General features: G+C 36.9%; 1 protein-coding gene across 9 annotated transcripts in view; it reads left to right on the forward strand.

Annotated features, from left to right (window-relative positions):
- The window catches only part of Fat3 (FAT atypical cadherin 3), a 624,627-nt gene that overhangs the window by 273,664 nt on the left and 335,352 nt on the right, over nt 1-15,611 (forward strand). For all 9 annotated transcript variants that reach the window (XM_058584984.1, XM_058584983.1, XM_058584987.1 and 6 more), the window contains one exon: nt 11,371-11,685. In XM_058584984.1, the coding sequence (XP_058440967.1) occupies nt 11,371-11,685 (315 nt within the window). The remainder of the gene's footprint in view (nt 1-11,370; nt 11,686-15,611) is intronic.

Raw genomic sequence — 15,611 nt, forward strand, 5'->3', positions numbered from 1 at the left:
TAGTGATCTGCATTTAACTTAAAGCTTCAAATGTTGAGCGATCCTCCCCAATACCAGTCTCATACATTTTTTACTTAAGACAAGCTTCCTTTGGATAATGGATATCTTGTCAGAAACATGAATGCTTAGATTGTACCTAGCATTAGAATCTTTCACTTGAGCTAGTCGTGCAGGTTTTTAAACAACATGTTAATAGGTTAGAATATTTTAAATATTGTCTTCAGGTTTTACAATAGCCCAGATATCATACTATCCTTGCTTTTCAAAAAGTTTTTCTTCAATAGTTGTTTCTGATTATACACATATTACCTGGTTTGCAGTATGGGCAGTGCCTAAATAAATACTCTTACAAAGTGAGAAAAATTAGTGTGATTTTTCATCTCCATCTTGAGAAAACTACATAGCAGGTTTTGTTTTTTTTTTTTCATAGATCTCATTAGTTTGTCCTAAAACTAACATTGTTCCCTATTCCTATTTATATAGCTTATGATCAGTAAGCACATTTAAATAGAGATATTTTAAAAGAGCATAAATTATCTTCAGCAAAAGGCAGTGTGAGGACAACAGACCAGTCCTAGACAGCCCCCTTCTCCTTCTGTTCTTTTCCCTTGTTGAACATCAACATCTAGGTGTTCACCCTGTGCAAGCTGTGTGAGTACACACTGAATTCTGTTTTAAGAACTATTGCTACATGAGAATTCTTTTGTTTTCTTGTCAAAGCCTGGTCTAACAGAGTTAGTATTTATCTGTGTCTGGTCAGTGCCTCTGGTGCTGTGGACAGAGCAAGTGGGCACATTTCATCTTAATTAGGAATGGAAGATGAATACAAGTAGGGTGTGTGTGTCAGAGGTTAGAGCCATTTAATGGGATGAACTGCGAATGAAAATTGGAAAACAATCCAAGAAATCTATAGAAGATGAGAACTGGAGAAACTCAATTAGAAAAAACCATAGACTTTGCTCCTTTGGGCCCTGGTTTCTTTGTGCTATTGTAGTTGCTTATTTGATTATAAAAAGAAAAGCAAAGAGTTTATTGTTTCCATTGTAAAGAAAGGTAGGTTGATTTTGAGGAGTCCATTCATGGGTTCTAATGCTTTTATATATATATGTATTCCCTATGACCTAATCAGCCAAACCTAATTAACAAAGTATGGTTTTGTCTATGTGTGACAACACTGGTCAAAGGAAGGGGCAGTTTGGCAAGATTTAACCTGAATGGATGAAAGCAAACAGAAACTTTACAGAGTCCTTTTCCCATGGTATGATTTCACAAACTTGCCGTAATAAATGTAGTTATTATATTTTAAGTCACATGACATATATATGTGAAGGACAAAACAACTCTAAACTTAAACCCCAATCTATCTTCCTTTGTTTGTTCCATGTTTCATATCCATTACCTAGAATGTTTTCTGCCCAGGGAATAAATTCAGCTATTTTAGTAAAAGCGGTCTCAGTATCCTATGTACAGTTATCTGTGCAACTTCAGTAAAAATATTTTCTTGGTAAACATCAAATCAGTTGTGGAAGTCAGAATGCGTTCACTTGAGAAAAGAATACGTGAGCTATGTGCTTTCGCTATTTTATTAGAAAGTTATGGAAGGTTGTTACTCTTTATGGGGTAGTAAATATGAGATTTGTATCTGTGTGGATGTGGCTGTACTTAGAGTTTTCTTATCTGATATGGGAGAAATGGAAAAAAAGAAGTATACCCTGTGCTCGAAGAAAAAGTTATCCAAAATTTCCAGAGTTTCCATTCAGCATAAAAGGAGAGAAACTGAAGTCAACTGGCTGTTTTTTAAGAATAGACATTGTGCTATACTGTCATGCTTACCAAGTGAATGCACGTGATTTAGTGAGTCTGTAGGTGTGGAAAAACCCTTCAAATCATTTCAGCTTACAGAACATTTTTTTCCAAGTGTATCTTCTTGAAAGAGAAAAGCATTTTCTAAGCAAAACTCAAAAATTCCCAATCCAAATGCTCAAAACCCCCAGACACTGTTTGTGCTGAGTTAGAAAGTTGCAGGGTTGGTAGTAAATAAGTCTAAAAATTGGATTAAAGTATAACTAATATCTGACAGTGCATCTACCTTCAGATGTTCTTGCTTCAAGAGCTAAAGGTTATGTTCTGACATTTCATTAAAAACTCCACATTTTTCAAGGCTGAAGAATTTGGTTTAGTGGGCAAATTTTTAATTTAATTAAAATTATGCCTCAAGCAAAATCTTTCTTGATAGCAAAAGTTTCAGCACATTTATCTGTCAACAATGTTTTCTCTCATTGCAAGTCATGGTGTTTTTGTTGTGGATTGAATAATTACAATACCAAAAGGAATGGTTTAACAGTGCTGATTTAGGAGGTCAGGGGTTACCCCATTAGTTGAGAAATTGTAGTGTGTGTGTGTGTGTGTGTGTGTGTCTGTGGGTATGTTACCCAATAAATACTATAAAACATATCAGATACTGCTGGTGGCAGTATAATTAGTGCATCCTTTCCACTGCTCATCAGTTAATCCTAATGGGATTAATTGAGTGGTAACTGGAGGCAGGGGGTGTGTGGCTGGAGGAAGTGGTTCCTTGGAGGAAGGGCTGTGGAGCATATATTTTGTATCTGAAGAGTGCAGTGTCTCTCTGCTTCCTGACCACAATGTGAACTGTTTCCCTATTCCACATTCTTCTGATGATGTTCAGCCTCACCTTGAGCCCTGAGGAATGGAGACTACTGTCTGTGGATTGAGAACTCTGGAACCATGAGTTCCTGAATAAACCTTTCCTCCTTTAAAATTGTTCTGGTCAGATCCTTTAGTCATAGCAGTGAGAAAAGTGACTAAAGCACCATATGTAAACATCAACTCTAAGTGAATCAAAGGCCTAAAAATTAAACCAGAGATTCTGTACCCAATACTCCAACATCTTGGCAAAGGAACTGACTTCCTGAACAAGACTCCTAAAGCCTAAGAAATAAAATGAAATTCAATAAATGAGATGGCATCAAACTAAAATGTTTCTTCACAGCAAAAGAAACAATCAAGGGCATTAAGAGAGAACCCATAGAATATGAGAAAATCTTTACCATCTCACCCCAAGTAAGGCATTATTTCCAGGATATACAAATACTCGAAAAGCTTAACACCAAAAAAAAAAAAAACCCAAAAAAAAAAAAAAATCACCCAACCTATAATTGGGTAAAGGAACTGAACAGACCTTTCTCAAAAGAAGAAATAGCAGTAATCAACAAATATGTGAAAAGATGTTCAACATCTCTAATAATTAGAATAATGCAAATTAAAACTACAGAGATTTCATCTCACTCTGGTCAGAAGGGCAATTATCAAGAACACAGTAACAACAAATGTTAACGAGGATGTGGGGAAAAGGGGATGCTCATATATTGTTGGTGGGACTGCAAATTGGTGCAACCATTCTGGAAAGCAATATGAAGATTTCTCAGGAAACTGGGAATAGAACCACCATTTGACCCAGTTAACCCATTTCATATTCCCAAAGGACTTAAAATCAGCATACTACTGTGTCACAGCCACAACCACATCAATGTTTATAGCAACACAAGTCACAATAGCTGAGCTATGGAAGCAACCTAGATGCCCATCAAAATATGAATGGATTCAGAATTGTGATGTATGTATACACAATGGAATATTACTCAGCCATAAAGAAGAATGGAATTATGGCATTTATTGATGGATATATCTGGAGACTATCATGCTAAGTGAAATAAACCAATCACAATAAACTAAAGGTCAAATGTTTTCACTGATATGTGGAAGCTAAGCTACAATAAAGGAAGGAAGGGAAGAAGAGAAGTTTAGTAGATTAGACAAAGGGATATGAAACGAAGGAGGGATAGGAATAGGAAAGACAGGAAATCATATAGAAATATAGTTATTAATATGGAACAATGTTCAGTATGCAACAGTGAGGGTGCACAATTACAGAGAAATGTATTGCTTTGGGGTGAAAATAATATAGAGCAAAGGCAATACACCAGTGATATTAATAGTTATTATCTCTAGGCCATAATATAATGGGTGTTTTATTAAAAGTTGTTGGTATTTTATAGTTTCTTCTACAATGAAGTATTAAATAATTTTAAATACAATTATTGTCCTAACAAAGAGTTTGAATGTTCCAGAAGTTCCTGCGAGGTGAAAGACCTCCCTCTCCCATTCCCTTTTTCTCAAATAGGAATAGAAAAAAGAAACCTCAGCTTTCTTTCCATAGCTATTTCTTATTTCTTGACTATTAGTATCAGAAAATATTTGTAGATGCATAACCAACATCCTTTCTGCTGTCCTTAGTGCTCATTTTCTTTTTTTTTTAAATTTTTTATTGTTGGTTGTTCAAAACATTACATAGTTCTTGATACATCATATTTCACACTTTGATTCAAGTGGGTTATGAACTCCCATTTTTACCCCGTATACAGATTGCAGAATCACATCAGTTACACATCCATTGATTTACATGTTGCCATACTAGTGTCTGTTAGTGCTCATTTTCTACTTCTAAAGAAGTCTTGCTCTTGATGTTACAAACTCCGTATTTTCAGCCACTCAACCCAAGCAATTCTTGACTTCATTTCATACATTATGTGAGAGTACTGATTCCACTGCTCTAGGTTTCAACCTTCTTTTCTTTTTGGGTGTGTGGATCAGTGTCATTGTGTTGTGTGGTGAGTATGCAAATTAGCAGTGCCATAGGTTACAGAAAGAGAAAACACTCTAAGCTAGATGTGTTTCCCTTATCCTGCTGCTCTCCCCCCAGTTTTATACATTTGGTGCTTGGTGCCAGCTACACAGATTACAGTTTCCACAGAGAGAACAGGTATATATTTTGAGAGCTCTAAAACTGGTACCAAAAAGTTTGTCTTTAAAAAAATCAAAAAGTAGTGAGCTATGTTTTCTGAGCCTACCCAACTTCACTGGCGAGGAGGCTTTTGAGCATGAAGCTAAATTTTAGAATTCCTGGGTTCCCAAACAGACAAGGAGAGCTGTCTGTTTTCATTAACTCCAAATAAAAGCTTGAATTCAGCCTGCAGCCCTTTGCCTTAATCTCATGTGCAACTCTCCGGCTTGAAGCCTTGTGAAATAACAAGGAAGGAAGGCTGCTTGTGTTTGTGGACATAATTGTTCCCCACAACTGTGTCATGGGGTTTTCTTTGCTTTCTGCAAAGATAAAAGATGTCTAATCAATGGGCTTCTGCGTGAGGAGGTGGGAAGAGTAGGACGAAAGTGTCCAAGGGTGGATGTGCCTCTGTGGATGAGAGCTTGGGAGAATGCCTCATGTTGCTTTCTCTGGGAGCCTGGACACATTGATTCCCATTGCTGTGTGCATATAGGGGCAAGGCAGTATTTAAGGCCATGATAAAAGCTTCTGATGTCTTCATCAAGCTGCATCCTTGCTTCAAGCCTGGAGGATATTACCATGACTCTATCCACATTCTAGGTAGCAAAGGGACAACACATTACTGGACATTATTTTTAGAGAATTGTCTTATTAAATAGGGTAATTCACAGATGGAGCATAGAATTTCAGAGCCTATCAAGTCTGCATATACATCAGAGATGAGTAAAATTTAGAACAAGCTCAATCTGTCCCCATTCTATTTTATGATAACAGAATAGCAAAATATCTAGTTGAATCAAGTTTTTTTTTTCCTAATGCACTTATTCTTTGGGGTGTTTGTCTTGCCTGAATTTACCAAATGTTATGGTGTTATCCTTCATTTACATATTCAACATTTATAGTTTCCAATTTCCAGCCACTATCCTAGGATAAAGAACAGAAGAAGTCGAAATGTTCTTTTCCCACAGGGAGTTCATAGTAAAATGAGAATGAAACTAGAGTGCTGAAAACAAAACAAAAAAATGCAGAAGAGGAAGGGGTAAGCCCCTAGCCTTGGCTGGCTGGGTAGTGAGAGTTCTCTGAATTCTCTGGGAGACATGGGAAATTTGAGAGGCAGGGATGGGATGAGTAGCTTGTGCAGACATGCACAGAAGCAGAAGAGGGATGGATAGTAAAGGAGGAGTCAATCCTACAATTGCTGGGTCTCAAAGAATTCCAACATCTGAGGATCTTCTGGGGAGATGTAAAATTGGATTCAGAAGAGTACATTGCAGCAACTTTTAGAAATTGTGGAGAATAATGAAACTTCTTAATATCCTACTACCAAAGAGCTGATACTAACCTACTGTGAGGAGCACATGGGTTTGGAATTGCTCTCTTTTTCATGATAATGCATGCATGTGGATAGATCATCAAGGGCATGCCTCATGGAATGAAAGGAATGTGTGACTCCAATTCAGGGCTCTGCATTCCAAGCCTGACTTTGCCTACTTGATTTACTGAGTGGCTCACTTAAAAAAAAAAAATCCAGTTAAAATAATGCATTAAAGTATACATTTAAATCTATACCAAATATGTGATATATGAAGCATAGGAAAGTGTAGGTATATGTGAAATACATACACTAAAATGTATTAGAAACATTATAAACATATAAGTGAAGTCTCTCTCTACTCACATTTTCTGTACTAATCTCCATTCATCCCATTTCTGCCCATCTCAGTTGTGCCATGTGTTTCAGACTGGCAGCAGTTACAGACATGATTCTAGGGTGCCTGGAGTGACCCTGATTGGGCCTATGTAGGTAGGAGCCCCCATTCTTCCTTAACTGTTATCACACTCTGTGAAGATCATTGATCCTTGCTACAGCATTAAAAGCCTCATACAGATCCAGGGTTGCATGGAAAAATCAGAAAAATAGCAACTGTGAGATCTTGCTGGAGCCAAGCAAGAGCTGGCTAAAGGTGAGAGAGGCCCCATGAAGGTGTTTTATGTGCTTTCAGGAATAAATCAAGTTAGACTTTGACTCTTGAAGAAATAAGCAATCTAAAAATGCACTGAGCTGTCAACACTAGGGGAGATTGGGTGAAAGAGACAAGAAATTCTGTATGTTTCTTTGTTCCTTCCTGTGATTCTATAATTATTTCAGAATAAAAAGTTTAAACATTTTTTTTAATGCCTGATAACTGAAAGGTGTTATTTTGGTTGATTGGAGAGGATTAAATATATTATACATTAAATAAACAGAGTCTATTAGGGGTATCTACAAAGAATATACCATCAAAGTGTTTTTTAAATTTTGTTTGTTTTAAATTGCCATATTTATCTCTGCCAGGTAATTTTCATCATGTGATGAGTTCATGACCTCAAAGCATTCCTAAAAAAACCATATGTCAATGGATTGTTTAGAACTGTCATGGGTGGTTGGGTGTCATTCTTTTTAGACAAGATGTCACTCGAGATGTGCTTTGTGGCATATGGGGATATGACTAGAAAGTAGATAAGGTGAATAGCCATACATGTAATATTTATCTGATTATGAACAGCTCCATCCATTTTTCCCTTTTATCTCAAATATTTAAAGCCAATTTAATGAGTACCAATGTACATACATATTTTTTTCTCATATTTGTTCATGGATAAAGAAGAATAATTATAGCAAATATATGTCTCATGCTGAGATCAACTAATTCAAGTTCAAGCTGTACATAGTTTTGCAGTAATAAATCAATAAATACTATCAGCGGGTCTGTTATATAGTTAAATATTAAGATGCCCCAAGAATTCTAGGCAGTTATTGCCTTTATTATACAGTAAATGAAGATGACATGCAAAAAATATTTAAAACATAAGCATTCTCAAAAATAAAGGTTAGAAAAATTTCAACTAATTTTTTTTTTATAATTGATGTTGGCTTCCTTTTTTTGTTGTTGTTTTTCATTTATATTTTTTATGTGGTGCTGAGGATTGAACCCAGGGTCTCACACATTCGAGGCGAGCACTCTACCACTGAGCCACAACCCCAGCCCCCACAACTAAATTTTTAAAGAATGTTAAATGGCATTTTCATAAATATAAAATTTGAGCATCTTATTTAACTCTGCTTTGAGCATTTTAATGTTAGGTGAAAACTTGAGGGACAGGATGTGTTCCTGCCTGGGCTGTCACTTAAGTGCTTTCCACTGAGAAGCACTACTTGAAGTATCTAAGAAGTTCCCTGTAGATAAAACATTATTTATACCCATTCCAATTCCACTCAATACACATTTGTAAATGAAAGGGGTCATATCCTATTGATTCAGATTGGGATGAAGAAAGGACTAGCAGTCAACATAGCACCTGAGAAAGGAATTCTTAGACTGGAGAACAAAAGCCCTGGAAAGACACCATTATCTTCTGATACTTGAAGCACTATCACAAGTAAAATACTGTTTACAGACTTGTTCAGTTTTATCCTGGGATGTGTATAAAGATACAGGTAGGAATAGTGTCCAAAGTTACAGAGACCTATTGTTTGTCTCAGTGTGAAGAATCTTACATTAGCTTAAACTGCCTAGTATGTAGTGAAGCTACATACTACTCAGACATACTTGAGTCTGAGCAGCTGGGTGCTGGATTAGGAATATTATGTATGTATGGGGGAAGGGTTTCCTTAGGGAGCCTGTTGTGCCTAGTATTCTTTGAGGTCAAATCTGATTGAGCAAGGTTGGTTGATTTACCCCTTTGGTGATCACCACTAGCCTACTGCTGATTACTTGTCCAACACACACATCTACTGAATATCTGCTGTGTGCCAGGCACTATTGCAGGCAGTGAGATCATATTGGTTAACCAGAGACTCTGCCCATACAGAACCTACTTTCTACTAACAGGCATATGGAAGAGATGCTTTTCTGAGATGAAAACTCCAGTACTGTGCTGGTAATAGACCAAAGATATGTCACAGGCACTCATGTTCTGCATATTTTTATAAATCAAAACAGATTCTCATTGAAAAGAATCCTTTCTGCTTTTGTTTTTCACATTTATATTTGCAAAGACATAACAGGATATACCAAGATGTATCTTTTTTTATGATTTCTACAGTCAGTATGGAGAACCCAAATAAATATAATATTTGCTTAAATAATGACACTTCTTTATCAAAGGAGGAAAACCTGTGCATATGAAATTCTATGTGGGTTTGACTTCTACATAGATTAACAGGACAATATAGTTTTGGATAGTGACTGTTTTCAAGTTTCACACACCAAAATTTGATAACTGGAGATTGCCTTTACTGGTGGAGTGAACACTGGCAAGTTATTTAACATAAATCTGTTTGCTAATCTGTAAAATAGCAAATGCCTCATGAGTGCTTGCACTGTTAAGAGATTTGCTGAATGAATGAAAGATTTGAAATACTCAATGAGGAATGCTTCTATCACAACTATCATTGTAACAAGTACACAACATTTACACAATGATGGGTGTGGAGGAAGTGATAGTAGTAATGACTGGTTATATAGCTGTCTCTCTGTGGAGAAGATATGATTCTCTGTGGAAAACTATGGAATTTATTAAACAAGAATCTGTTAGCACTAATAAGTGAGTTGAACAAGGTTGCATGATATGAGATCAACATAGAACAATCATATTTTATTTTATATACTAGCAACCAACAATTGAAATTAAAATTAAAATGATAATGACATTTGCAAAACAAAAATATAAAATTTTTAGAGATAAATTTGACAAAAGATATGCAAGATCTGTATTCTGAGTCTATAAAGTGCTGCTGTGCTTTGTCTTCCATCCAGAAACAGCCTGGTTTCATATCATGTCCATCTCCGACTAAAGATCTCCAATTGCCCTGTGCAGCAGCACCACCCATGGTTGTGAGTGATTCCACAAAACTAGCCATGGTGTCTATATTGGTGTGTGTCAGATGTACTCACACCTGGCTTGGTATCCAGCCCTCAGAGGCTTCTCTTAACCTTAATGTCCTATTGACATTCTATTCTAGCTCAGCCCAGTTATAGAACTGTTATTCAATTAGCAAACATACACCACTGTGTTTATAATCACAAGTTTTATTTTAACTTTTTCTTGTTTTCTTCTCATTCCTCTATTTTGCATCTGCTTTTCAAATGTCACTTTGGCATTTCTATTCTGACTCCAGGTATCACCCATAATTTTTCAGGAACTTATTATGCTTTACATATTTCCACTGAGAATATTTAAGATTGTCTATTGTCTCATAGCATGTCAATATGCAGTATTCTTTGGTGAATAACTTTGGAACTGAAATGTCAACATCAATTGGGTAAATCTCACTTTGAATGTTTTAGCTATTCTGAGTTGTGGGCAACTCTCAACTCTGAGTATGTAAGCTTGTTTCTGGACAGACGCCTTCTTCCATCCCAGTTGCTATAGTTGTCAGTTTGCTTATGCAGGGTCTGCAGGCCAAATTATGTGTCTAATTTAGACAAAAGTCCAATAGGAATACAGAGGCTAGAGTGTTCCAGGACACAACTAGAAAGCAGGTTCTTGAATTCTGTGTGGATTTTTTTAAATCTTTAAAAGGATTTACATGAATTTCACACCTTCTGTGAATACCCTATTAGAGATTTTATAAGCTGAGACCCAGATTTTCCCAAGATGATGGCCAATTGCTTTTGATTCTCTCCCCATGTTGGATGAGGACATACCAACCACTGTATTTTCTCTATGATTTTTTTCTGGAAGATGTCTGATTTCCTGGTTGGCACTTGTTTCAGCTATGAAATGGAAAAGTTGTGGGTTAGTGGATCTGATATTTTTGTGTAACCAATTTAAAATGATTGTCCGTGAGCATCTCTTAAAGTGGGTCAGGGTTTATTTAGGGCTGTTCGTAGAATTCCTGAGGAGGATAGAACTCCTTCAGAAAATGTGTTGAAATGCCTGCTTCTCTGATTGTTGTGGAATAACTGTGACATTTGATTTTCAAAGAAACAGTATGGAGGAGGTTTACATCCTTACAGGCAAAGTGCTATCAATTCTACCAGGCAAAAGAACATTTGAAAGTTTTTTTTTTTTTCATTTTTGTGAATGAATAGATATGATAATTTAGCAAAGAAGAGATTTTTGTTGCATAGGTGATCAACTCAACATCAGGTCAAATGGAGATATGGGCTGGCAGTAACACTGATTTCCTGTGTGACATGAAAGTGTTTTGATCCCAGACCCACTATCTTACCATCCCTCCCTATTGTCTCTTTCTCTATATGTATGACATGTCTATCTCCAAAATTCAAATAAAGTATTTATGAATGCAATTATGCTTCACAAATAGTAGATGAACTATTTAATCCAATCCCACCAAGAATCATTTTCTTATGTAAAGAGTGACATCTGCATTTAATCTCACATTATGGATTTTTTTTTCCCCATATGCCAAGATTATTCAGCACACCCTCTGGAATGGGGCTGCTGACTTGGTGTCTTCCGTTTGCTGATGCAGTCATACTCTCACCATTTTCTCTTAGGGGTCATCACTGCTGCAGATATTCTTGACCGCGAGACAACAGGGTCCTATTGGCTGACGGTGTATGCCACAGACCGGGGTGTGGTCCCACTCTACGCCACCATTGAGGTCTACATTGAAGTTGAAGATGTGAATGACAATGCCCCACTGACCTCGGAACCTATTTATTATCCTGTTGTCATGGAAAATTCTCCCAAGGATGTATCTGTCATTCAGATCCAGGCTGAAGATCCAGACTCCAGTTCCAATGACAAACTGACATACAGGATCACAAGTGGGAATCCTCAAAATTTTTTTGCCATCAATATCAAAACAGGTAAGGGAAGGCTTATATGATTATTTTTTAATATCGATAGTCCAGGATTTAAATTTATCACCCTGACCCTTGTTGTTCCAGATTGTTTATTTTATTGTCTAGAGAACAACATCTCCTTTCTGGAGGTGGTTTCTGGAAAGGTGAGTGCTCCTCCTGTTTCTTTGGTGTGTGTTAATTTCACCTAACACTGAGGTGAAGTGGACTAGCTGGAGTCGAGCTTTCATAGAAAGCAGTGGATTTGCTTTGTCCACAATAATGAAATGTGGTTTCCTGGATGCTCATATTGCTGTCTGCCTTCTTTTCTTTCTTGAGAGAGGGTATCCTGGCCTGCCCAGGGTTCTTGGGCAAGTGTAGCCTGGTCTGCCCAGCTGACTTTGCAAGGCCTGTCCTATGAACTTCTCCCTTGCTTGGTTCTGTCCAGCTTGCTGTAGACAATATCCTTTAACCTTACACCCCCATACATTTTGTGACCCCTGCACTGTCCATTAATGAGTGTCAATTTTCAAACAACTTCCAGTGTCTCAATCTTTACATAAAATATGAAAAACTTTAATTTTTTAAAAAATCTTTTGCTCAAAAGGTTTCTAAAGATTATAATATGAGCTGAATTTGTTAAATAAAGGTCACAAAGGCCTGAGGATTGGGAGCAGGTGTAGAGTTTGGTTGACTGTGCTCTGATACAAGGACACACACTGGAAAGGTGCTCTGCAGAGGGCCACTGCTTGCTTGTGATTTGCCACTTTTAGATCTGAACAAAGGAATAAAATACTCAGAGGTGTAGTTTACAGGGTATTATTCATTGAAATTTAGAATAATGTAAATTAATTTTTCCCTGGGTCAGTGATCGGGTACTGGTCTAAAGTTAGGCTGGGTGGATACTTGTTTGTATGGGCAGACTCAGCTTTCCCAATGAACTACTGAGAGGATTGATAGTTACTTCTGTCTTTATTTCTTAAAGGAGAAATGTACAGTTGACCCCACACAGGTTATCAATGTCAGATTGCTACTGAAATAATTTCAACAGAATACCAGAGTTTTTAAAATAAAATATTGTGACTTTTCTCTGATTTTTTAACCAGTCAGTGATTATGTTACTCAGACTTCTGAATTAAATGATATATGACAGGATTTGTCTGGTGTTTGATAGAGTGATCATCAGCTAGCAGTGTCTGACTAAGGCCACCTTGTATGGAAGGGGAGGACTCAGAGGAGCCTGGCCAACCTGTCAGAGCCACACTAAGTCTGGGCAAGTCCCCAGGCACCCACGGAACCAACCTCCTGATTTTTTTTTTATGACAAAGAAATTCATGTACTATGCAGACAGATAAATAAATTTAAAGACTTTACAAATGTAAAAGTAAGGGTAAGGGTAGAGGGAGAGAGGACAGAGAGAAAGCAAAGATATTTTAAAAGTCCCAGTAAAGACGGCACAGACATCTTCGTATTCACCACCCAGTGGACTTTTCAAATGCCCTAGTCAGATTCTGTGTCTTCTGTCTTGATCCTGTTGCCACCGAGTGGTCATTTCATTAGTGGTGGGCCCAGCATCCTCCTTTGAAGTTAAAAAAAAACAAAACTGAAAAAGGTTAGTTTCAAGTGTCCTCTTCTACTTTGCCTGAAAATGAAGAACAATCAGTATAGGTTAAGAATTTGGGTAGGATGTGAAGAACTTAGACAACATATTTTGTATACTGATATAACTAAAGCTGTCTTTTATACAACTTTTTTTTTTTTTGAAATTTCAAAGACCTGTATTATCATAGTTTGGCCTACATTGCATAGTAAGAGCCTTAGTCACATCCATAATTTTCTGACCTTGCCATAGAATTTAAAAGAGTATTTGTGCCAGGAATGACATTTTTGTTTAACTGGTCTAATTGTGTTAAAGAAACATATAGCATACTTTGTAGTTTTCAGATACAGAAAATGAAGATACTGGATTTTATTTGTCTAGTTATTCAATCACTATGTATTTATTATGCCTATTAGTTTTACAGCAAGATTTAATATAAAAGATTATAAACTTAAGACATGGTCCAAAATTTTCAGGGACACAAAGTAGAATGAAATTAATATAATAATTAATAAATACTTATGATGGAGTGAAAGAATACAATAATTGATTTCAGTAGGGGAGCTTTACTCTGTATAGTGTTGGTGAGAGGGATGGACAGGGAGGTCTCCATGGAGGAAGCAGAATTTGGGGTTAGAAATTCTGTGCTTCAAATTCTTGCTCTGTATTTTCTAACTGGGAAACACTGTGGAACCCACCAATCCAACAGACCTGGCTTCACCAGCTTTGAGACTCAGGCAAGGTATTGAACCTCTTGGAAATTCAGATTTTACCAAGGAAAGACTGTTGCAGAGTTTCGAGGTCCTCATATGAAATGTTTGCCACAGGGTCACAGCAAATGTTGATACCCTATCCTGTATACATTTATCACAGACACATCACTTAATTTCTGTGGCCCTCAGTTTCTCATCTGGAAAGTGAGAATGAGATGGTTTACTCCACAGGGTGGCTCATGGAAACAGAATGGCATGATGAGTTTAAAGGCTGTTGGTAAATGACAGAGCTCTATAAGACTCTTGTGATTTCTATGCCCCTTTCTTTTTGTAAAAATTGATTAATTAATTTATTCGAATTAGGTATATATGAGTGCAGGATGCATTTTGATTCATTGTACACAATTGCAGTACAACTTTTCATCTCTCTGGTTGTGCACTATGTAGCATTGCACCTTATGTGTATAGTCATACATGTACCTAGGGTAAGGATGTCCACCTCATTCCACCATCTTTTTTCTATGCTTATTTCTTATGAGACCCACAGAACCACAAGCCATGTGAAATTCTCCTTCAGTGTGTTGCTCAAGGTGTGTTGCTCTCTGTGGCACTCAACAGACTCGCTAGCAGGAATTCTAATTTTTGGCATTTCTTCCCATCCCTCTAAAGTCATTTATCTGGAAAAGTTACATCAGTATAACATTTTCCAGTAGTGAAGTGGGAGGAATAGCTAACCAATGAATTTAGAAAAGATTTATGCTTTAGATTTTTTTCCAACTGGAATGTTGACACTAATAAATTGACCTTTTATTCTTTTCTTTGTGGTACAGCTGAAATTTATAGAGTTTTGTTTGGTTTTGACAATGCACTACATAATAAGTAAAGATTAAAATGATTAATACAAATGCAAATTATGTCAATACTTATGGTCTACAACTTGTAGCAGGCAACAGATGTCCCTCACACCAAAGGAAGTGATTTCTCTATTGGATACTCTGTTCTTTACCCAAAGAATCACTTGGGCTTTTTCTACCAGACTTAGGATCTCATAGAATGAGTACTCTGTATATTTTCCTCAATAATTCTTGTAGCTTAAGAAGAAAAATAAAAGTTGTAGGGCTGTGAGGCCTTTGGGGAGCTGTATGAGGAACTCTTGATTAATTCCAGACTGAGCAGCTGAATTCAAGCACAGTAGAGTCTTGCTGGTGCTTTCAGAGGCTCACCCACACGTTCCAAGAAGGTGACACTAAGAGCAGATGTTCAAGCCTCTTTGGATTAGCAGGAACTTTACTTCTTTCCATCAACTGTAAAAAATTCAAGCTGGCCACTCACTAATCATCCAGGCTAAATTAGGGAACAGGGGTGGGAAGTTACTCTAGAACTTCAGAAGTTAATTTTCATCATGTTTACCATATAGATCCACTTAGCACAGGGCTGGCATGCCACCATTAGTAGAGCTACTCAATAATTGTGAACCATGAGTATGTTTTCAACCCATATTCCCTAGTAGAAAGGTTGTATAAACTATAAGCAAACTGCTTCAGGTCTCCACTGTATTCTGAGGAAGGCATCCTTTGAAATCAGTGATACCTTGACTTACCAGTTGATATGAAGTACCAGTGCATAAATTCAGTTTTATA

Source organism: Marmota monax, unplaced genomic scaffold (genome assembly GCF_021218885.2).
Source record: "Marmota monax isolate L192 unplaced genomic scaffold, Marmota_monax_Labrador192_F-V1.1 WCK01_AAM20220418_F8-fsc00104, whole genome shotgun sequence".
In the NCBI taxonomy this organism is placed as follows: Eukaryota; Metazoa; Chordata; class Mammalia; order Rodentia; family Sciuridae; genus Marmota; species Marmota monax.